The sequence below is a fragment of the Periplaneta americana genome, chromosome 7 (assembly GCF_040183065.1).
Source record: "Periplaneta americana isolate PAMFEO1 chromosome 7, P.americana_PAMFEO1_priV1, whole genome shotgun sequence".
Taxonomy (NCBI): Eukaryota; Metazoa; Arthropoda; class Insecta; order Blattodea; family Blattidae; genus Periplaneta; species Periplaneta americana.
Window position 1 is genome coordinate 119,547,842 of NC_091123.1, and position 26,310 is coordinate 119,574,151.

Sequence of the window (26,310 nt, forward strand, 5' to 3'; positions counted from 1 at the left end):
ATCACTACTACAAAACAAATAATATAACTGGATTTTCCTGTCGTGATGTCAAATATCGGATACGGTATAAGTTCACGTCTGTTGTTCAATATGAACACCATTGTTGTATATTTAACATCTAATTTTCCACACCTGTGGAGTAACGGGTAGCGCGTCTGACCGCGAAACCAGCTGGCCCGGGTTCGATTCCCGGTTGGGGGAAGTTACTTGGTTGAGGTTTTTTCTGGGGTTTTCCCTCAACCCAATATGAGTAAATGCTGGGTAACTTTCGGTGTTGGACCGCGGACTCATTTCACCGGCATTATCACCTTCATCTCATTCAGACGCTAAATAACCTAGATGTTGATAAAGCGTCGTAAAATAACCTACTAAAAACATCTAATTTGCAAATTCTGTCACAAAGAACATCACTGTTGCCAAAACCATTATCAAATATGTGCTCAATCATTTCTCTTAAGCATTGTAGGTCGTTTACTTTTGTAAGAACAACTTTGTCCGTGATATCCGGTGACATTGGTGGCTACTTGATTGTACATTGCCTTCCTTTATATTCTTGAAAATGTTCATTTAAAATGCACGCATATATAATTCTAAGTGTAGTGGTGTCGCAAAATGTTATTTCCCGGACGTTGAAACATGAGGTTATTGTTTAATTCCGGGATAATTGCTTTTCTCTGAACATGAGATGGTACTCGTTTGATGTTACACCTCATAAAGAAATATATATTTGGAACATCCTTTAACTTATAATTTGCAAATTCTACCGAAAAGAACAACTTCTACCAAAAACGTTATAAAATTGGTACTAAATATTTTTTCTTAAGAATGTAGATTTCTCGGTTCTGCAGAAGAAACTTCATTATTCCCTGCATTGAAAAATTGCACTGCGTGAGATTCGGTGATCTTGGAGTCACTTGCTTATACTAAGTCTTCCTATACATTCTTGAAGATATTCATTTAAAAGTGCACACAAATTTAATCCGTGGTGCAGTGTTGCACTATTTTGTTTCCAAATGTGGTTATTTCTCGTAGCTTGAAATATGGACTTATTGTTGAATTCCGGAACAATTGATTCTCTTAACATGCGATGATACACCTCTGAAGTTCCACGTCAACGAAGCATAAGGGCCTATAACACCAGGACAGCATATAATATATTTATAACACCACTTAGCCTGTGATTTGCAAATTCTGTTACAAAAGGCACCACAGTTACCAAAAACATTTTGAAATTGGTGCTCAATCCTTTTCCTTAAGCATTGTATTCTCAGTTCTGGAGAAAAAAACTTTGTCCTTCATTATTCCCCACAATGAGAAATCACAAGGTGAGATCCGATGACCTTGGCGATCACTTGATTGTACCACACCTTCCTATACAGTTTTGAAAATGTTTCCTCAAAATCACGCATATTTAATACGTAGTGCTGAGGTATACCTTCATGTTACCAAATAAGGTTGTTTTTCGTTGCATTAAACATTGTTCAGTTCTGGTATAATTGCTTCTCGTAACATAATGGTACTCGTTTGCAATTAGAGTCGCATCATAAAACATTACATGCTGGACCAAACTGTAATACCAGGAGCATTAAATTCCTTATCACGCTTCCGGAAATTATACTGTTACCTAGGCCTATAACAATACAGTGATTACACTGTTCTACAAAAAAAAAATTAAATTCATTTTTCTGGGTATAACATTTCTGATTAATATGGAAATTTACCTCCTGAATTCAAATCTGTAATTAGTTTCTCTGTGTCACGCATAGTTTTCCAGTTATATGCAATTTCACTTTTTAAATAATTTTCATTTCCACGCTATATGTTTATGTAGGTAAAACTTGTAACTATTAATATTTTAGTCACTTACAAAATTATTTACAAACATTTTATGCACTATAAAACAAAAAATATATACAAGCCTTAATATAATAATTATAATTTATTATATGGAAAAACGTATTTAAGATTTAAAAATATGAACAAAGTCACTTTTCCCTAAGAATTTGAAAGTCTTATTTTTTTTCTCTTGTGTTCAATTTTGCAGTTTCTAATAATGTTCCAGCAGTAGTCGGCAAGCATCGCAGGCATCCATTTCCCTTCATACTGCTTTTCCATGGACATTATATCTTTATGGAACCTTTCACCATGTTCGTCGGAGACATCACTGCAGCTCTCAGGAAAATAATGTAGATGTGAATCTAGGAAATACACTTTTAAAGACATGTGACATCCTAGATCCCTATATGCATTTATCATTTTTGTTGAATCGGTCGTTCGTAGTCGTTAGCTCTTTTTCTTCCCAGAAAATTTTGTGTTACATTCTTGAAACAAGACCACGCTCTTCTTTCTTTTGATGCAAGACATTGTTCAAAATCTGAGTCCTTCTGAAGTTCTCTAATTTGGGGACCCACAAACACGCCCTCTTTTATTTTTGCTGCAGAAAGACGAGGAAACTTTTTTGAAAGGTACATAAATCATCTTCCAAATGCGTCCATGGCCTAAACAAATTGTTTAATAAGGCCTAGCTTGATGTGAAGAGAGGGCAGCAGAACATCTTCACTGGCTACCAATTTCTCATTCAGTGTATTTTTTTCTCCAACTTTCCACATACGTTCAGGCCAAATCTTTCTTTCATAATGGAAATTTCTATCGCGACTATCCCACTCACACAGAAAACATCCATATTTGGTCTAGCTTTGTTGCATACCTAATATCATGGCAACTATTTTCAAACCACCACATATTTTCCACTCGTGCTCATTATATTTTATTAATCTCACCATATTTTTCAAAATATCATATGACTCTTTAGTCATACTTGCATAGGCAACTGGGACAGAACGCATTATGTTCCCATTGTGGAGGAGAACTCCCTGTAGACTGTATTTTGAGGCATCCATAAAAAGTCTCCACTCCTGTGGCTTGTATTTGAAGTTCAAAGTATTCATTAGGCCACAAACATCATTGCAGAGTGACATCATGTTGTCATTTGCAAAATAGGAAAGAAAAATGCGTTCTCTATGTCTAAACTCAGTAATTTTCGTATCTGGTTGCAATAAATTACATTCTTGAAATCTCGACCCCCAACAGTTCTGCTTTTTGTTTACTTAGAGGCCTAAATCACGAACTAGGTCGTTCAGATATGCTTGTGTCAAGAAACGTGAAGTTGAAGTGCTTGTGGACTGATAAGATGGGTCTTATGAAGAACAAAATTAACTGTTACGAACTGTTGTAAAGTAAAGTTCACCATCTTTATTACAAACTTAAAATGTCAGTTAAATGAGACGTATATTCACGTACAACTAAAAAACTGTGCCTGATAGCGAATTTCTATTTTCAGATTTGAATTTGCCATATGATAATCCTTTGGAAACACATATTTTCATATAAGAAAAATGACCCTTGTAGAACAGTGTTATTTATTATTATCTGAGTTGTACTATCACCTGCAAGATATTCCAAAATACCCTAGATCGTATATACCCAGATTGCTCGGCCTTATATGCTTTGACGATAACTACTTTTGTCAGGTTTACTATGCTGCCATCTAATTTTTACATAAGGATTCACGTCATAACTACCATTTGAATTGCATTAGCGACTGTACTGCCATCTCGTGTTCGTTTACGGCGGACGGGTGGCGATCCTGGCGGTTGTTCTCTTCAGAGTGCTACAGACTTTAACATAGGGTTGATCAATCTTTGCGTATATGATTAACTGACTTATGCTGCAGACTGTATTACCTTTTTTTTTGTAATATGTAAACAATATTATATTAACACTATTTGCAGTGTTTAAATTAAGCAACATAAATTCTGAATATCAGCTAGCTAAACAATAATGAAGTCTTGCAAAGGAGGTAATCAAGAGCTCTCTCACTAATATTGTATATTAATTGCTAAAGGGCAGTTAGATAAGCAAACTGTTCTCTCGGGGTTTAATATGAAACGTCAAGTTACTTAAATCAGAGGATAAAGTTATTACCATCCTGGATTTACCTCAGGCAAATTCATACGGTGCAGTGTACGAACTATTGAAGCCGTGCGAGTCTTCAAATGGCGGTTAATGCGAAACACGTCAGTACAGGATGGTACAATTGAACCGATGATTGCAGAAAGGGCTTAAGTCCACTTTTTATGAAAACCAGTTAACACCAGTTTCATAACCACTGAAGATAGACCCATCGATGAGCACAAAAATTAAGAACTCATTCCAGCATTTCTAATATGTGAAATTCTACTCTCTTTTTCCCGTTGAGTGCAGAAAGGTTTGCAGTCTAAGACTGGGATACCTTCTGCAGTCAAATGTTCGCAAACATGTATACCTACGGTATAATATTAAGAACCAATAATTTTCTTAGAATTAGTATTCTGTTTCATTGATGATATTTTTGTTATTTAACTTTTCATTCGATTTCGGTAGCTGATCAGTGCAAACATGGCATCTAGTAGTGATAGCAACCAAGAAGTAGTAGTGAATAATCGTAAAAGATGCGTTTATAATCCATCTGAATATAAAAGAAATAAGATGGAAGTTGCTAAATCAAAGAAATTAGAACATACGAACTTTGCAGGTGAAACAATGTCTGGTAAGACCGTTGGTGACTCATGTAATTGTCGATGAACTGTTTTATTGTTTTTAAAAACTATGTTAAAAATAGATTTAATATTAAAGAATATAGGCTTCTTCATGCACTTTTCCTAACATAATTAATTAACTAACCAGTTAAAAGTGTTAATATTTGTTGATTGCAGAAAGAACTTAAGTCCTTAACAGTTTTAAAAATTAATAACACACAAACTACAAGTGAAATTTGTTTTATTTAATGTTTAATCAGTGAACATATATATACGCTATGAAGAAATAACAACTTAAGGTGGGTTTACACATGAATGGATTTATTGGCGCCATTTTACACGCCAGTTGTACTTTTGCGCCAGTAAAGATTTACACAGATTTCTGTATTTTGCCTCGTCATCTGTGCCATTTTCAAGTGAGGCTGCAACCTGAATGTTGCACGAGGACATAACATGCCAATTGAAGTTGAACTAGTTCATGGCGCTTGCCTAATAATCGTAAGTTTTCTGGTTGAAGAGATGATTTCTAACTTGGATTAAAGAAAGAAACACAAAAGAAGATTGTATATTATGGGTGAAAAAGTGAATTGTTCGGAGGGAGAATTTATATACATCTGCGATAATTCTAAAAGAACTTTCAACAACAGATACCCACTAATGTTACAGATGGCAACAGACAATTCTGATAATCTACTACAGCACGCAATACCATTATATTCAAAGATTTGATACCGACATAAGAGATGTTTTACTTCCAGAATTGAAATAAGAAATTACATTGGTAGGCCTATATTTAGCACCTGGAAATTCTTCTGCTTCATTGTATTATTTGCATCCTATTCCAAAGTGTAAGACACAATATCAAAGTTCTAGCCAGAAGTTCAGATATCATCTACACTACACTAAGTAGAACAATATTAAAATACTTGGAGTGTACTACAAGTAGTAACATGAGCTGCTGCCAGGAAGTCAAAAGGTAAAGGAAGCTTTTAACAGAAAAATGAGCACCTTCTGCTGACCTTAGGAAAAAGAACTGTGGAAAAGACTAGTGAAGTGCCTTGTGTGGAGTTTGGCATTGTATGGAGCAGAAACGAAGTGAATAGAAGCGACTGGAAACCTTTGAAGTGTGGCTTTGTCACTGGCTAAGAAGAAATGCTTACTGAAGGATGCACTGAAATGAATGGTGTCCGGGAGAAGAGTTCGTGGCAAAAGAAGATATCGGATGATAGACATCATTAAGATATATGGATCATATGCGAAGATTAAGAGGAAGGCGGAAAATAGGGAAGACTGGAGTTTGCTGGGATTGCAGTGAAAACCTGTCCTTAGATAGAAAGCTACAAATAAATCAACATGTATAGTATGTTCATAAGTAAATCACATGCATATACATCAAAATCCCATTTTTCAGTAGGTGGCACTTAGCCCCTTTTGAATTTCTAATCTTAAATTGTATATAAATTAAGATTGTAATATTTTTATACAAAGTACTCAAAACTTCCGAAGGCAATCTTTCTCTCATTTGCACTACTTGGTGCAAGTTCCTATCAGCAACTGGAAACCATGTTACTTCAAGTTTGTTGATGCCCTCTGTCCCAGCAACAGATTTCATGCTTCTTGTTACTTTCCTTACTTCCAGAGTGTACGCATCTTATATGAATTGTATTTTTGCTTTCACCTGGGGAATCCCAAATCTATCAATTTCCATTGCCCTTCCATATCTTCATTAGCGTCTATTCTGGTATCTCTATTTTTTATAATAAAGATTAGTGTTCAGATTCCACAAATAGTGATGTAGGCTACGTCAAGAATCTTTATGACAATCTCAGAATTCCACTTACTCATTCTTATTCATCAAATGAAAAGAACTTGATGCAAAGGCATCAGCGGACCATGTACTGTAGAATACTGGCGAGCCGATGAGAAACTACATGTTTACACGTGCAACATAAATGTTCACTTGCGCATGTGTCGCCACTGGTGCAATGAAATGTTAGAATGTCACTAACTTTTCCAAACATTGTCTGCAGTGTCTAAACTTGCACGCCAGTAAAAGTTTACACGTGAAAGTTACTTTTACTTTACCAATAGCTATTTCAGTTTCCTCAAAAGTAGATTTTCTGGACTTAAGTTCCTTCTACATTCATCGATTCAATTGATATCTATCATAAAGAAAAATTGAACCTTTAAATTAAATTTTGTTAGTTATATACAGAATGTTACGTAAAGCGTTAGGAGTGTGCATTAGAGCTCAAAGTAAGACTTGCATATCTCATGACGGTTTTCATGACAGTATTTTTTATTTTTTTGCTTTGAGAATGTATTACACAAGATGTCTCTTAAGGAGATAGAACGTATGGAATAGAAGTTCAAAGTAGTAATTGTTATATGGTTATTTTGAAATGTTGTATGGAAATGTATTTATAGAAAGAAAATCAAATAAAATAATAAAATCCGAAAGGAATTTATCAATAATAAATTACAAAATTGTCCCGTCAAGTGGCTGTGGGAAAGAATATTTCCACCACAGTCATGCATGTAGTAAAAGGCGACTAAAGTCAGTACGCAGTGCCTGTTGTCTACAGTGTGTCCATTACAAGTATTTGTATAGAATTATGAAATCGATGATTGATTGTTTAGACCTTTGGAACGTCTTTTGGGAGTGCGTATTGTAAAATTGACGATTCAAAAATACAAAATCGAAATTAGGGCGTGGTAAAATTCATGGTCTGGGAATAATAAGTTAATTAAGTAGTAAAATATCGCTGCAATCGAAAAGTATTGGGAATAAATTTAATTAGGAACAAAAAAAAGTTTCCTTGCCAGGCAGGATTCGAACCACGAAAGTCTTAGTTGCCAGTCTATCGTACTCTGGAGTGAACAAGGCTCTGAAATCAGCTACAAAGGTCGGTCCGGTTTTTTTTGCCACTACTGTATGTACATCATACCACATATCAATAAAAACTATTCCAATTGCTTCTTACTTTGTGTGTCTAGTGTCTCAAATTTTGACACAAGTGAAGCAGCGAATCTTTTTTTTTTTTTTAAGAAATTGTGTACCATACATAAATTTATAAGTTGCAGAATATCGGATTGTTCCTTCCAGAATCTTTATCTATTGATTTAGAATCGAAGAGAAAAAAGAAAATGAATACTCCCCATACAGCAGCTAAAATGCATCAGAGAGCCAACATAATCCGAAAGACTGCCAACTAGATGATTACGACCGCCTGTATAACATGTAGAGATTTTATGTTGAAAGTCACATCCGTTTGCAGCTAGCTCGTGAAAATAACAGTGAAAATATATTTTGCCAAACCGTATACCTTCACACTAATTAAATCCCATAGAAACCATTTAAAAATTAAAATGTATCATGCATGTCGTACAACATACCTGGTTGAAAAATGCGCTTAATACGTTATATGAAAGTATCTTTTAACGTATAACAGAGCAGGAAACCCTCATAGAATAAAATTTGTAGCTGACGTCAGTAACAAGAATTTTTATCCTAAATAGAACTTGACACCTTTCTGCTAAAATACACTACATTAAAAGTTTATATAATACGCAACTATTATGTTGGCTTAATTTATAATGTACTTTTTAATTTTTGGAACCTGCAATTGAGCAAAATAAAATAATATTATTTTATTAAAGGCATAGTTGAGTGGAAGAGAAGGCTGAATGGTCTTAACTCTGCCAGTCAAAATAAAACATTACATTCCATGTCTCCAGCTTCTTTAGAGTCGACAGGAACTTTTGGTATGTAGTTAACATTTTTATAGAGGTTGTTTCCTTTTAGAGTAAATGGAAGCTCAATAATAAAGCCTAGTTACTTCCTGCAACACATATAAGGTGTATATTTTTGTTAATACATTTATGCACGCTCCTGTAGCTACATACAACTTCAAAAGCTTCTGTGTAGATGCGAAGCACTTCGCTGTTGAGTAACGGTTGATGAATTTACGGCGCTGTGTGTGACACTAGGTAAAAGAGCTTGTTGCCAAGCAACGCGCTCGACAATTGCATACGTGAGATCATCACACCAGCCTTGTTGAATAATGTCACAACACAGTATTCAAGTAGAAATGAAAGTTTCTACCAATCCCGCAGTACACTATTCATAGCGCCCTTAAACAAATGAGCATCAAGTCCAGAACTTACTGTAATGTTATAATTATAAATACACTAAAATTATCCTTATATATATCAACTCTTCCCCGCTGTATTTTCGTTGTCTCTTCCTTCTTTTCTTCCTTAATTTTTCCTTTTTCTACATTGTACTTATTAATTACTTTTTACTTACTTTACTTACTTACTCACTTACTTACCTACTTACTTACTCACTTACTTACTTACTTACTTACTTACTTACTAACTTACTTACTTTCTTACTTACTTACTTACTTACTTACTTACTTACTTACTTACTTACTTACTTACTTACTTACTTACTTACTTACTTACTTACTTACTTACTTACTTACTTACTTACTTACTTACTTACTTACTTACTGGCTTTTAAGGAACCCGGAGGTTCATTGTCACCGTCACGTAAGCCCGCCATCGGTTCCTATCCTGTGTAAGATTTATCCAGTCTCTATAATCATATCCCACTTCCCTCAAATCCATTTTAATATTACCCTACCACCTACTTCTCGGCCTTCCCGAAGGTATTTTTCCCCTCTGGCCTCCCAACTAACACTCTATATGCATTTCTGGATTCGCCAACATGTGCTACATGCCCTGTCCATCTCAAAGGTCTGGATTTAATGTTCCTAATTATGTCAGGTGAAGAATAACATACATGCAGTTCTGCGTTGTGTAACTTCATCCCTTTTAGCCCCAAATATTTTCCTAAGCACCTTATTCTCAAGTACTTTTCACCTCTGTTCCTCAAAGTCAGAGTCCAAGTTTCACAACCGTACAGAACAGTCGGTTAATACAACTGTTTTATAAACTCTAACGTTCAGGTTTTTTGAGAGCGGACTGGATGAAAAGCTTCTCACCAAAATAATGACAGACATTTTCCCACCATTGTATTTATATCATTCAAATTTATTTTGGATTCCTTTCCCCATCTTTTTATTTCCCTTTCTTGTTGTTACTCTTATATGAAGTGTTCAGAACCATAGTGGGCTAAGCGCCATTTACTAAAACCGTAGAAAACAAAGGTTAAAATGAAGTTATTACCATAATTCAATGGAAACATATAGCAAGTTATATAAAGTATACAGATTCAAACTAAATGATATGTCAATCTTCCTTATTCACTTAACTTTAATCCATGCTTTCTCCGTTTTTAATAAATGGCGCTTGGCCCACTATGGCTCTGAATCCTTCATATCTGTTACAAAAAAGTCACCAGGGATTCATCAAATCTCCATAACTACGCGGAATTTTTATGCGGTTCGTGATTGTTACTGTGAGCATAGTCAGTGAAGAACTTCAGAATTATAATGTACCTACATGATAATTATTTCTGTTTTTGTACTCTACGCATTTAAATGTAAGAAGATGAAGCACTCCCGTTAATTAGTTCATAATTGCTCCATCGTGCCATGAGGCTAGAATCTCGATTCGACAATACAGTTGATAGTCTAAACCAATTGTTCCCAAACATTTTGAAGGCGCGACCCACGTTTGGGAGAGACTTTAGTTTGCGATCCCCCTCCCACTGCTGTAACTTACTGGTTCTTGACTACATTCCGAAAATACAAATGCCTGTAAAATCATGAACAACTCTAATTTTACTCAAAAGCAGTGGATACCACCCGAAGTACGATTTCAAACAACAGTTTATTTTTATTATTTTCCGAAAGAAACTCAAAGTAATTACGAAAGTCGGAGATGGATACTGAACCCATTGCGTTCATCTCGCTAAATTTCAAAGAAAATTAAGGAAAAACTCATTTAAATATGTACCTACTGATGGAATGTTGAAACTGCAACTTGTCCAGTTGTATTTCAGAAAATATCAATTGTTTCTCAGAAAATATAAATTGTATTTCAGAAAATATAAATTGTATTTCAGAAATTATCAAATGTACTTCAGATTAGTCAACTTAATTTCAGAAATGATTAATTGTATTTCAGATTTGTCAATTCAATTTCAGATAGTATCAATTGTATTTCAGATTAGTTAATTGTATTTCAGATATCAAATGCATTTCAGATGTGTCAATTGTATTTCAGATGGTATGAAATGTATTTCAGGTTTGTCAACTGTATTTCAGATGATATCAAATGTATTTCAGATTTGTCAATTGTATTTCAGATAGTATCAAAAGTATTTCAGATTTTGTATCTTCAATTTCTCGTTTTATTTTTATTCTTATAAAGTATAGGCTATTGGGTTTCATATCACTGGTTTCATAGTTTTATCACTGGTTTTCTTAACATAGATAAACGAAAATAGCACAATTATCTTGCAGCTCCATTTTATGTATTAATGTGTTACCGTGGTAACGAAATTAATATCAAATGTCTCAAAATTTACCTTCTCTGACATTCAAATGACAACTTCTGAAATACAAATGATAGTTTCTGAAATACAATTGACAAATCTGAAATACAATTTATGTTTTCTGAAATACAATTAATTCTATCTGAAATTGAATTGACTAATCTCAAATACAAATGATACTATCTGAAATTAAATTGATAAATCTGAAACACAATTGATGTTTTCTGAAATACAATTGATACTATCTGAAATTGAATTGACTAATCTAAAATACAAATGATACTATCTGAAATTAAATTGATAAATCTGAAACACAATTGATGTTTTCTGAAATACAATTGATACTATCTGAAATTGAATTGACTAATCTAAAATACAAATTATACTATCTGAAATTAAATTGACAAATATGAAGTACAATTTATATTTTCTGAAATACAATTGATACTAACTGAAATTGAATTGACTAATCTGAAATATAAATGATACTATCTGAAATTAAATTGACAAATTTGAAACACAATTGATGGTTTCTGAAATACAATTGATACTATCTGAAATTGAATTGACTAATCTGAAATACAATTGATACTATCTAAAATTGAATTGACTAATCTGAAATATAAATTATACTATCTGAAATTGAATTGACTAATCTGAAATAAAAATAATACTATCTGAAATTAAATTGTTATTTTCTGAAACACAACTGGCGAAAGTGTAGACCTTTCTTTGCAGAGCGTTGACCAGTTTTCCATCAAAAGAATACCTCATGTTTGCAAAAAAAGCTCTTAAATCTTTGATAACATTTGCAACCTCGTATTCATGCAAACTAAGTTTTTTTTTTATCTGTGACTACCATCAAAGCAAAAACGAGAAATCTCGAACTCGAAAATGATATCACTCTGTGAGTATCGAATACTTAGTCCAGATTTGAGAGCCTATGGTCTGAAAAAAAAAACAGGCACACATATTACATTAATTATTTTTAACATTATAACTGCTTAAAGAATATTTTATTTTTATGTTCAACACTGTTTATGTTTATAAATGCAAAATAAATGGATGTTAATAAAGTGATTTTGTTTTATTTTGTAAATAATTTCGCGACCCCCCTCAGATTTTTACACGACCCTCAGGGGTCGCGACTACCATTTTGAGAACCACTGGTCTAAACAATTCATACACTGATATGACGCCAATGAGTTATTTGAAAGTGTAATGAATATTAATATATCATTACTAGGGATATGATTGTTTTACTCTGATTTCGGTGATTAAAATGGTTTAATTTCGATGAATATTAATTACAAAACATGCAATTTCGCGTATATTTCGCAATCTAAAGGAACTTTGAAAATAATAAAATAACATTTCTTTAATTATTATTATTATTATTATTATTATTATTATTATTATTATTATTAGTTCACACTTGTGGGTAACGGTTAGCGTGTCTGGTCACGAAATCAGGTGGCCCGGGTTTGATTCCCGGTCGGGGCAACTTTCCTTGTTAAGGTTTTTTTCAGGGGTTTACTCTCAACCCAATATGAACAAAATGCTGTGTAACTTTCGGTGCTGGACCCCGGACTCATTTCACCGGCGTTATCACCTTCATCTCATTCAGACGCTAAATAACCTAAGATGTTGATAAAGCGTCGTAAAATAACTTATTAAAAATTATTATTATTATTATTATTATTATTATTATTATTATTATTAGTTCACACTTGTGGGTAACGGTTAGCGCGTCTGGTCACGAAATCAGGTGGCCCGGGTTTGATTCCCGGTCGGGGCAACTCTCCTGGTTAAGTTTTTTTCAGGGGTTTTCTCTCAACCCAATATGAACAAAATGCTGTGTAACTTTCGGTGCTGGACCCCGGACTCATTTCACCGGCGTTATCACCTTCATCTCATTCAGACGCTAAATAACCTAAGCGTTGTAAAATAACTTACTAAAAATTATTATTATTATTATTATTATTATTATTATTATTATTATTATTATTATTATTATTATTATTATTATTATTATTATTATTATTGAAACAATTTCTTTGATACGCAGAGAAAATTGTTTGAATCATTAATAAAATTCATCATTCAATTTCATTCGACTGTAAGGGGGTGACGGCACTCCCTTCTTGATCTCAAGAAGACAGTTGTTGCGGGAAAGAGAAATGACCATTGTCGGCTTGCGCTGCTCCCTGGAAGTAGTGCCTGAAATTATGGGTAGGCCTACATCTTTATTAGATGTCACACGCATGTAATGCTAAACGATCAGATATGTAGAAATTTTCAATGTATTTTATAGCGAAGAAAATTTTCACGTTTTATTTGGGAGAAAGAGTCATTTTTCTTGCGAATTCTCCATAAAACCTGTTTCTTGTTTAAAATATCGTTATTATGAAGCAATTTCTTAGATTTCTATCAATTTCGCGAAAATTCGCGGATAAAGCTGACTAAATTTTGGTCTTTCATAAGGGAATAGCTATTTACGTCAAACTCTTTGCAAACAAGATTCACTGTTATTCTTTTTATCGTTTCCCGGTATTTTTTTTTTATTTTCTTTTCTCCGTTTCTAAAATTTCAGTCTTTTCTTACATTATTTAAAATTTTCTTCTTACTTCCATTTAAATCTATTCTCTGCCTCTTCCTTTTCGTATTTAGCCTTTTTCCTTTTCTATTTTCACTCTCCTTATCTTTCGTGTCTCTTTTGTTCTTTTCTCTTCTCACTTTTTATATGTTTTTGTGCCTTTTTTATTAATTTTCTTTTTTGTTCTTTGATTTTAGATTTTTCGTTTTAGTAGCATTTTTCTTTATTTTTATTTTCTACTTCGTCTTCTCCTTTACGTTTCTTCATTTTTTATCACTTCTATCTTGTTTCAATTCCTCTTTTGTCTACTACTGTCTATCGTTGCTATTTCTTCATTCATATTTCTACTTCATTTCTGCACATACTCCGTATACACATTTCGTGAAGTTTTCTTTTCTTTCTAATTTCTCATCGTTATTGTTTTTCTGATTTTAATTTCCTTCTCTTTTCCCTCCTGCAATGTATTTATTCCAGGATCGATCGTAATTCAATCAGCTGACGGTTCCTAATGAAAGAGACGGACATTCAATTCACGTAGAATTCTTTTTATAAAGAAACAGTTTATGGTAGTTGTTTTATTCCTAATACCTGAGATTTCTTTTTGTCCCGATTCTCGTATCTTTCCATTATTTGTACAATCTTCACGGTCACTATGTGAATCTGATATAATATTTTTCTCCACTCTCAATCAGTTGAGTTACGACCCAACTCAAATAGGAAACATAATTATTTGTTTCTTGTCATATCGTATTACACGAAGATTAATAATAAAAACAATGTTCTCTATTTTGCTAAAGATTTTATGCATAACTTATGCACAAGTGACATTTACAATGCTGAACAGCAAACTGATCACTACGATTTTACACACTTTTTCCATCGTGACAGACACTTGAAAATTCCTTCTCTGTAGAAGTCCTATCCTTGAAGTTCCGACCAATCTTGGGCAGCATCCTGTGGGTCTACAATTACATCATCCAGAAATAATCTCCCTACAAGACGTTTCTTCACTGGCTAAACAAATGAAAATTGGATGGGGATAAGATCTGAACTGTAAGCAGGATGTTCCATAATGTTTCAGTGAGAGCACTAATAAAGTTCTTGTGTTCGCTGAGTCGTAATGTCGGAAGTGGAAATATAAATCTTACAAGCTTCCTCATTAACACAGTGTTGGCACCTGTAAGTTTAAGTATAGGGGGCATAAATATCTTAAGGCTGCTATTACACTATCGGAGTTCTTTGATAAAGATCTTTTATAAAATATATGAGAGTGTAATGGGTTTTCTTTCATAAAAGTTTATTTGATAAAATATCTTTTATAAATTGTAAGTGCATCTTGTTATCTTTGATAAAAGATTTCTGTAGCTTGAAACAAATATGGCGGAACGCAAATATAACTAGATTGTTGCTGCCATTAAAATGCTGATATCGGAGTATGAAAGAAATGAAGTGTTGTAAATAAATAATTTTTATGATATCATATTAATAATAATAATAATAATAATAATAATAATAATAATAATAATTTCTATAACTTTTCAAGTTCTCGCATTGTAGCTCTTTCAATAAGTTCTGATGTATAGGTACCTTTCTTATCACGTTTTGCAATTCATGGTTTAACCCAAAGGTGTTTCTTTTTCAGTAACATGAGTATTGTAATAATTAAAGTAATTGTAGCTAAACAAGCATAATACTGTTCTTCAGCCATGGTGCTCTAAACTTAACGCGTAAATATTAGTATCAACAAATCATAAACTTAACGCGTAAATATTAGTATCAACAAATTCTCGGAACACGTATTAACTGTTGTGGAATAAGTGTTAGGAGAACTTTTGTTTCTAATTTCAGCTTAACTTTGATCATATCTTTTATAAAAGATTTTACGTAGTGTAATATACCCCAAATCCTATCTTTTATCAAATATCTTTTATCAAAAATCTTTGATAAAATATTTTATCATATTCTTTGTCTAAGAACTTCGATAGTGTAATAGCAGCCTAAGTGGTCAACATAACATTTCTCCAGTACACCATATAGTGATGATACTAAGGAAATATGTCGACATAAACCGTTAATACCGACAAAATGTTATAAAATAAGACTTAAGACAAATTTATCATTTTACTAGGCCTAAATTATGACTTGTATTCCACCCAGATATAAGTCCGTAATACCAAATGAAAACTTAAGTTTGCTTTTTAATAGCTTTTCAGAAACTTATAATTATTGTAAAAAAGAAGTGACTTAAGTCCTATTGGCCATCTACTGACGAATTATGATAATAAAAAAAATAAAAATTTTACTTCATACGCTAATCTTTAGACCTCCTGCGGCGTTGTTAAAAGTGCTTCTAGGAGGTTACATTTTTTTGTGCGAAACGTTTGCACCATAATATAAGTTTTGCGAACCCTAAAATGTTTAATTTCCGAAAAAATATAGCCTTTTTCCATACGCCCTAATGTACAATAGGCCTATTAAAGCTGTTTTTTTTTTATTAATTTCTCCTACAGAATAATATCTGTAATATTGACAATTAATATTTGAGGAGAAAAATTCGCTCCAGCGCCGGGGATCGAACCCGGGTCCTTGGTTCTACGTACCAAGCGCTCTGACCACTGAGCTACGCCGAATTCAATCCACACTACCGGACCGAACCGGACCTGTACAGACTACTGTGCACTTAACTGCGGAATCCCGGCCAAACAAGTCACTCAACTGAGTGCGCTCCTAATATAATGGCAGTTGACATTGGACATATACGTCAACATATATGCCTAACTTGGACTCAGGCCAAAAGGGAAACATTCAAGGAGGAAGGTTCGGTCCGGTGCTGTGGATTGAATTCGGCGTAGCTCAGTGGTCAGAGCGCTTGGTACGTAGAACCAAGGACCCGGGTTCGATCCCCGGCGCCGGAGCGAATTTTTCTCCTCAAATACTAATGTGCAATGTCATTCAAAAATATCTAACCTACAGCTTTCTGATCAAGTAAGTGATCAATGATCGTCAGTACCAATGATATAACAGATTGACAAACTTTGAAATAGTTCCGATACTTCTTAATAGGTGACACTATTATTGAGACGGGTAAAAAAAGTGTTGGGGAAAATGGTGGTGCAGATTGAGCATAAATTATTCTCATTATTGACAGTATCAGCGGTTCCCGTTAAACCTAGTCTTTTTACAATCATTAGCTGAGGTTGAAATTTTGAATTCTATAATGCAGGTTATATTTATGTACTACTGTATTGGCAACACTGACTGTCATCTTCGTCATCTATTCATAGGAATAATAACTAAAGAAGCCACACTTACATGAATAAATTATCGATCACTATCGATTAGTTGTGGTCAGGCATCTTTGAATGCCAGTGTACACACATGAAAAAAATAATTGTCCCTAGCATGCAAGAACCTATTACCGAGGGAACCTCACTTAATGATCAGTCCTTAGGCAATAATCGTACATTTTTAAATAGCTTACCTGGGAATGTTTCAATACTGTTAAATTTGAACAAGCGATTATCTGTAGTATTTACATGCATGTTTTCTCTTTGATTGACAGTGATCATCCTCTGTCTTCCACTGCTGGGCTCAACCCTAACAGACAATCTGCTCATTGCCATCAACTCTTTGAAGCTGGCGCATCTACCGAACACCACGCTGGTTGCAGTTCATCTGACATCAATTACGCCTTTCCTGTCAGCACCATCGGCAAACACAGATCCCCTCTCCGGCCACGATTCCACGTCTTACGGTCCCTCTCCCCAGAATGACAAGCCACAGATCCCCGAACATCACATACATCCTCAGAATCCCAGACCAAACAAGAGGCACATCTCGTCACATCGTTCTGCCAGTGGGACGCCGTCGGTTGATCAGGCTGAGTCCATAACCTCTGAAAACTCAGGCACTAGTCCAAGTTTTGTGGAAAGTGATGATTCTTTCACGCACACTACCTCCAGAGCGACTCAAACAGGGAGACTCCCAAGATCGATACCCGGCAGTGGTATCCACAATATCTTGGGCTCTTCAAGCGAGATGGGAAGTTCTGATGTGCATCAACGTTTGAAGAGGTATGCGCCGCCTGAAGACATGAGCCAAGCCACCAAGAGGGCAATGCTGGTACTCACCGTTACAGAGATCGGTGTCAGCGTGGATGAACTCTTCAGCGACAGGCGGCAGGGCTCTCCGGGCAACTGGAGTCGATTTCCTGAGGTAAGAAATTCCTGATTTCTTTTTATTCTTTCTCGTGTTGTCTCCGATATCCTATGCCATTGGCGTACATTTACTGTTAAGAAGAAAGGTACGTACTTCCTCAATATCTATTTTTTTTCAACTTCATTGTTTCAAGGGGCTGTAATATTTTTGTGCATTTTTTTTTTCCAACTTTGTAACTTTTCTTTTTACATTAATTACATGAATTAACTGTATGATTTTTAAGAAAGTTCAATGTCTTTAAGTTTTGAGAACCAGGTAGGCCTATTAGCTGAAGTTACACGTAATATAGACTGTCTTTCATCATAAAGCACACGTTTCAGTTCACGAATTTCAGCATGTTAACTAGACAGCACGTAATGCACTACACCGTGAATAAGCCACAACTGAAGTTCGAAGTTTTCACTGGAACCAAAATCAAAATGTAGTAGTTTCTGTAGAGCATCCTTTGGATTAGTCGACATATCAAATTTGCATAGCTGGTGTTTTAGCCACGTCCAGCTAGCTCTGGTACCTAGACAACCTATCCAATAGCAACTTATTAGAATCATATTATATTTGTTTCCTATTTATTTCTTGACGAAATTTAATTTTCGTTTCTCTGCATGGTGATTCACGAATTTTCCTATCTCACATAATTCAGGAATAATCATTGATTTTCTAAACGTGTTGGTGTGAACAGAGCTCTCGAATGTCAGCGCATGATTATTGCTTAAGGGGATGGATGAAGGATCTTCTGTACAAGATTAAGGTAAACACACGTGAAGAATTAATTGTGCGCATTATGGACGCCGCAGCATTAATTAGGAACAGCCCTGATAAGTTAAGGAATGCAACGCGCGATTCATAAGTTCGCGACCTAGTGTGTGGAATAGAAGGAGACACGTTTGAAAATCCCTTGTAAAACTAAGAGCTCAGCAGAATGAAGTTTACAACAAGTAAATAGTTACAAGAGTGGGAACTGTATCCATATTTTTGTGTGTTTTCTGTAGTAATATTATTAAATTTTGCCTCCACTTTCAAATTTTAACTATAAGTTGAATCCTAATTTTTTATTTATATTTTTTTGCCCCATTTCTATTTATATTTTTTTGCTCCATTTTTATTTATATTTTTTTTGCTCCGCCCTAAGTGAAGATAAAACGTCGTGAATCACCCTATATAGTATAACTCTAATCCTATTCCTCATTAATCTCTTTGACCTCCTGCTTGTCTTCATTCGTCTTTTTTCCATTCTTATTTATTTTACTCCTCCAACTTTTTTACCAGTTCCTTTGTCTTTTCCTCTTACTTATATTCATGTTCTCCCCCTATCGCCTATATCTGTTTTTTCTTTGTCTTAATCCTCTATCCCTTTCTATTTATCTTTCTCTCCTTTCCCTTTTCTTCTATTTTTAATCTAGCATGCGCCTTAGCGTCGTGGTTTATGCCATAATATTTTCATTTTGAAGGTAGTTTTATCCGATAAGCAGAAGTACAATGAGTATAGGATAAATGGGACCGTCAATTTGCTTGTGTTATTAACTATATTACATTTTATTGATTAACATTTTCGGCATACTATGCCATCATCAGATAAAGAGAAGTTATCACTTTATGCATGCTTAATATTGGTGCAACATAGGTTAAATGCAATATATTCAAATAACAAACAACAATAATCATGATTACACTAGTTATATACGCAATGCTCGTGATTGGATATGTCCTAATTCAGCTGTGTAATTGGACACTGTGTAAATGTCATTATGTCATAATATGTTAACCCTTTCACTACCACTGGGCTATATATGTCCCGCAAGGTGTTCAAACTTCTCTGTTGGGACAAAATTCATTTCTGACAGGGCAGAACTCTGTCCCACTGGTTATAAACAGCATTTCTAGTCGTAGAAGTTCCACAAGTTTCCAATAGATGGCTTCTGAGTTCAGTTTTTGGAGGTTCTAGCCTCTGAACAGGAAAGAATTATGCACGCTTCTATATTTTCCCGCGAAATTACGGAACCCGCATTATTTTCTTTGATCAGTCGTGAGTGCATTTGCTTCTAGTGGTAATACACATCAGTTTTATGCATCTTACATCATTTTATGTCAGGTATGAAGCATGTAATACAGTTTTATTTTTCAGTGGGACACATATAACCCATTGGTGTTATTTGTTGGGACATAATGTCCCAGCGGTATTTGATAACTTGTTCAGTATAGGTTATGTTTATTTTAGCTAAGATGGACACAAAGAAGCGCCGAAATGAGAATGTCTTTCGCCAGGAGAATGTTCGCAAGAAGAACGCTAGCAAGCAGGATGTCTTTCGCAGCAATGAACAACTGATACCATATTTGGAGAAAACTGTAGACGACCCGGTGTCAGATTGTGACTTCAGTTCTGATGATGAAGTTTTGGATGCAGATTACACGCCTAGTGACAATGATTCAGGGAGTTCAGATGATGCAGACTCTACTTCAGAAGTAGAAGAAAACAACAATTGCAATGGAGATAATGTAGAAGCTTCTAATGGTGATTGCGATAATGACTATAATAGTGATGATAACGATAATAATGGTGATAATAATAATATTGATAACAGTGATAAAAATTCTAATACTATGTCCCCTTCAGATACCACAATTTTTTGGTCACCTCTGAGTGCACAATACCAACCTAGACTAAAAGTTAGTGCTGATAGGACTCCAGTAATACTAAATGAAAGTATAAACAGATCATCCGATTATCTTGATGTCTGGTTACAGATTTTTCCTCGCAGCCTTCTTATGTATATTGCTCAGTGTACAAATATAAGGTTAGATATTCTGAGACGCGAGAAGAAAATAAATATAGCAGACACTGATCATTCAGAAATATTGCTTGTGTTAGGAGTAACATTAGTGATGTGCTACAACAGAGTTCCTAATTTTTCCGACTATTGGTCAACCCATTCATCCTTAGGAAATGAGGCTATAAAAAATGCTATTTCTCGAAACAGATGTCAGATGTTGCTCTCGAAATTGTATTTCGCAAATCCTGACAAAGGGCAATCATCTTCAAAAACATATTATATAGATGATGTAATCTGCTGCTTGAAGAAAACTTTTCAGAAAGCTAGAGAAGATAGTCCTTTTCAAAGCATTGATGAGTCTATGACTAAATTCAAAGGACGATCAAGCCTCAAGCAGTACCTACCGATGAAACCGATAAAGCGTGGAATAAAAATCTGGGAGCGCTGTGATTCAAAAACTGGTTATATATATGATTTAGATGTGTATTCCGGAAAGGATTTGGAAGAAAAAAGCGATCAAAGAAGAACTCTTGGAGAACGAGTAGTGCTAAAACTTGTGGAATCGGTAAGGAGGAGTGACGTCACTCTGGCATTTGACAGATTTTTTACGTCTGTCAGACTTGTGGACACTATACAGTATGCTGCAGTTGGGACATGCATATCTAACAGAAGAAACATGCCAAAATTTGATGGAAAGTTGGAAAAAGGTCAATATCAGCACATGGCAAACACTTCTGGAACTATTGCTGCAAGATGGAAAGATTCAAAAGAAGTTCTGGTACTCAGCAACTGCCATAGAGCTAATGACATCCAAGTACTACGAAAGAAGAAAGATGGAAGTAAAGATAACGTACCCTGTCCAGAATCAATTGCATTCTATAATGAAATTATGGGAGGTGTTGATCTCTCAGATCAGAAAGTTGGCACATACGATTTCAACAGGAAATCGCAAAAATGGTGGAGAAAAGTCTTCTTCAAGGTTCTTATGATGTCAGTTGTCAATTCTTGGATCCTATATCAAGAGACCAAACACAAAAAGATTCAGTTACTGGAGTACCTTATTCCCCTTGCTGAGAAAATGATGGCTGTTGGCAAAATAAATGCAGCAGTGAAAAGGAAGAGGACATCTGGTCGTCCAACGCCGGCTTCCAAACTGATGTTGAATGTCGGAGATCACTTACCGGTGGAAGGCAACACCAGAAGGCGATGCGTGAGATGCTCAAAGCTCAAAAAAGAAACAAGAACTAAAACTTTGTGTACAATGTGCAAGCTTCCTCTATGTAAGAACTGTTTTGCTCCTTATCACACATGATCTGACAGTGAGATATCCTTGGAAGAAGTACGCTAGTTCTAATATTATGTTATTTACTACTTTTGATTATAATTTACCTATATTTTTTCATTCAGTGTACAAGAATTTGCAATAAATACGTGGGTAAATGAGAGCTGACTTCTTTCAAAATCTACCACTGGGACACATATGTCCCACACAGAAACACCAATGGGACAAATATGTCCCATAGTCCTCAAGGACACTCCATGCAAGGTATCAATTTGATATTGAAATTACATGTTAATTAGAGGCTTAGCAACTAGTAAATGCTAAGAAATAAAACATTTTCTTTAAAATTAAAATTGGTAGTGAAAGGGTTAAAATACAAGAACAATAATTGGATAAAATTATAACAGATCTATAAAACTATAAAACATTGACACTTGATATAATTCTTAATGAGAAGATATCATTTTTCGTAGTTCATTTTTTTCGCGCGTGTTGTAATCAAACAAGTTGGGGACATTCATGGTTGCAGTTAGCTATCTTTGTTTGGATTGTGGATTGTGTTGCGTAAATTACAATCCACAATCCAAACAAAGATAGCTAATTGCAACCATGAATGTCCCCAACTTGTTTGATTACAACACGCGCGAAAAAAATGAACTACGAAAAATGATATATTCTCATTAAGAATTATATCAAGTGTCAATGTTTTATAGTTTTATAGATCTGTTATAATTTTATCCAATTATTGTTCTTGTATTTAACATATTATGACATAATGACATTTACATATTGTCCAATTAAACAGCTGAATTTGGACATATCCAACCACGGGTATTGCCTATATAACCAGTTTAATCAAGATTATTGTTGTTTGTTATTTGAATATATTGCATTTAACCTATGTTGCACCAATATCAAGCATGTATAAGTGATAACTTCTCATGATCTGATGATGACATAGTATGCCGAAAACGTTAATCAATAAACTGTAATATACATAGTTAATAACACTATATAGCCTATTGTATGATAAGCAAATTGACGGTCCCATTTATCCTATACTCATTAAGGCATAATGCCTAAGACTCGCTTTACTGAATGCGCTCTGGTTGAGTCCTCATGAAATTTCGGCCAGTATATGGGACCGGTGTTCAATTTGGGGAGCTACAAAAGGTAGCGAAACCCGGTTAAGAAAACCAGCAATAAAGGCTGGGGGGATATTCGTGCTGACATCACTATACTTGGATGATCGTTCACCTCTGCCAAGACATGTGGACAAGAGCTGTCGTCTGGTCGACCTTGACCCTTCATGCACTGTTGCACGACGAATTAATTTTTTTTTTATCTTCCGTCCATCTCATTCCCTAGTTGTTGTCTGAGATCCACCACTTTACAAACGCTTGGTATCTGAACTGTAAAAGTTTGGGATCACCACATGGTTTGTTTATGCACGTGCATTAACTCCCCTTTCCCTCTTGCAGTGAGTACTCAGTGTGGTACGGGAAAGGTCACAGTTGGCAAGTCAACATGTGTACTGTGCATTATCTCGACAACGGCTAATTTGCGGATCAACGTGCACAAGTAGTGGAGCTTTTTAGCTTGTGTTAGCTTGCACTTTTCATCTGTAAATTATTGACCATCCTCTTCTCCATCTCCATCTCCTTCTCTTTATTCTCTGATATTTTTTACTTTAACTACCACCTCTAACCTCCACCTTATTCCATATAACCTCCACCGCTTTCTCTTCATCCTCGACCTTATTCTATATAACTTCCATCTCTTTTTCTTTACCTTCCATCTCTTTCTCTTTATCCTCTTTCTTTACTTTTAACTTCCACCCCTATACTCCACCTTATTCCATATAACGTCCACCTGTTTCTCTTCATACTTCACCTTATTTCATATAACCTCTACCTCTTTTTTTCTTTATCATTCATATCTTTCTCTTTATTCTCTGTTTCTTGCCTTTAAGCTCTACCTCTTATACTCCACCTTATTCTATAAAACCTCCACCTCTTTCTCTTCGTCCTCCACCTTAATCTATATAACCTCTACCTCTTTTTCTTTATCATTCATATCTTTCTCTTTATTCTCTGTCCCTTGCCTTTAAGCTCTATCTCTTATACTCCACCTTATTCTATACAACCTCCACCTCTTTCTCTTTGCCCTCCACCTTAATCTATATAACCTTCACTTCTTTTTCTTTATCATTCATATCTTTCTCTTTATTCTCTGTTCCTTGCCTTTAAGCTCTACCTCTTATACTCCACCTTATTCTATATGACCGCCACCTATTTCTCTTTATCCTCCACCTTATTCTCTATAACCTCAACTTATTTTACTTCATCATCCGTCTCTTTCCTTTTATTCTCTGATTCTTTGTCTTCAATTTCCACCTGTCATCCTCTACCTTATTCTATATAACTTCCACTTCTTTTTCTTTATCTTACATATCTTTCTCTTTATTCTCTGTTTCTTTGCCTTTAACTTCCACCTCTCATCCTCTCCCTTTTCTATAATATAACATCCACCTCTTTCTTTTTACCCTTCACCTTATTCTTTAACACCTCACCAATATTTTTCTTTATCATCCATCTCTTTGTCTTAATTCTCTATGTCTTTGCCTTTAACTTCCACTTTTATCCTGTACCTTACTCCATAATATAACCTCGATCTCTTTGTTTTTTTACCCATCTCTTTCTCTTTATTTTCTGTTCCTTTGCTTTTAACTTCCACCTCTCATCCTCTACTTTATTCTATATACCCTCCACCTCCTTCTCTTTATTCTGTGTTTCTTTGCCTTTAACTTCCACCTCTTATCCTCTACATTATTCTATATTTCTCTTTATTCTTTGTTTCTATGCTTTTAACTTCCACCTCTTATCCTCTACTTTATTCCATATACCCTCCACCTCTTTCTCTTTATTCTCCGTTTATTTGCCTTTAACTTCCACCTCTTATCCTCTACTTTATTCTATATTTCTCTTTATTCTTTGTTTCTTTGCTCTTAACTTCCACCTCTTAACCTCTACTTAATTCTATATTTCTCTTTATTCTCTGTTTCTTTGCCTTTACCTTCCACCTCTTATCCTCTACTTTATTCTATACACCCTCCAACTCTTTCTCTTTATTCTTTGTTTCTTTGCCTTTAACTTCCACCTCTTATCCTCTACTTTATTCTGTAGACCCTCCACCTCTTTCTCTTTATTCTCTGTTTCTTTGCCTTTATAACCTCCATTTCTTTTTCTTTATCTTCCATCTCTTTCTGTTTATTCCCTGATTCTTTACCTTTAACTTCCACCTCTTATCCTCTACATTATTATATATATTTCTCTTTATTCTTTGTTCCTTTGCTTTTAACTTCCACCTCTTATCTCTACTTTATTCTATATACCCTCCACCTCTTTCTCTTTATTCTCTGTTTCTTTGCCTTTACCTTCCACTTCTTATCCTCTACTTTATTCTATATATCTTCCACATTTTTCTCTTTATTCTCTGTTTATTTGCCTTTAACTTCCACCTCTTATCCTCTACTTCATTCTATATATCCTCTACCTCTTTCTCTTAATATCTGTTTATTTGCCTTTACCTTCCACCTCTTATCCTCTACTTTATTCTATATACCCTCCACATTTTTCTCTTTATTCTCTGTTTATTTGCCTTTAACTTCCATCTCTTATCCTCTACTTCATTCTATATATCCTCTACCTCTTTCTCTTTATTCTCTGTTTCTTTGCCTTTACCTTCCACCTCTTATCCTCTACTTTATTCTATATACCCTCCATCTCTTTCTCTTTATTTTCTGTTTCTTTGCCTTTACCTTCCACTTCTTATCCTCTACTTTATTCTATATACCCTCCACCTCTTTCTCTTTATTCTCTGTTTCTTTGCCTTTACCTTCCACTTCTTATCCTCTACTTTATTCTATATATCTTCCAAATTTTTCTCTTTATTCTCTGTTTATTTGCCTTTAACTTCCACCTCTTATCCTCTACTTCATTCTATATATCCTCTACCTCTTTCTCTTAATATCTGTTTATTTGCCTTTACCTTCCACCTCTTATCCTCTACTTTATTCTATATACCCTCCACATTTTTCTCTTTATTCTCTGTTTATTTGCCTTTAACTTCCATCTCTTATCCTCTACTTCATTCTATATATCCTCTACCTCTTTCTCTTTATTCTCTGTTTCTTTGCCTTTACCTTCCATCTCTTATCCTCTACTTTATTCTATATACCCTCCATCTCTTTCTCTTTATTTTCTGTTTCTTTGCCTTTACCTTCCACTTCTTATCCTCTACTTTATTCTATATATCCTCTACCTCTTTCTCTTTATTCTCTGTTTCTTTGCCTTTACCTTCCACCTCTTATCCTCTACTTTATTCTATATACCCTCCAT

The 26,310-nt window shown here is 34.7% G+C and overlaps 1 protein-coding gene across 1 annotated transcript in view; it reads left to right on the forward strand.

Annotated features, from left to right (window-relative positions):
• LOC138703394 (retinal guanylyl cyclase 2) overlaps positions 1-26,310 on the forward strand; it is a 1,174,702-nt gene that overhangs the window by 767,399 nt on the left and 380,993 nt on the right. The window contains exon 7 of the mRNA XM_069831228.1: positions 17,205-17,857. Coding sequence (XP_069687329.1) covers positions 17,205-17,857 — 653 coding nt within the window. The remainder of the gene's footprint in view (positions 1-17,204; positions 17,858-26,310) is intronic.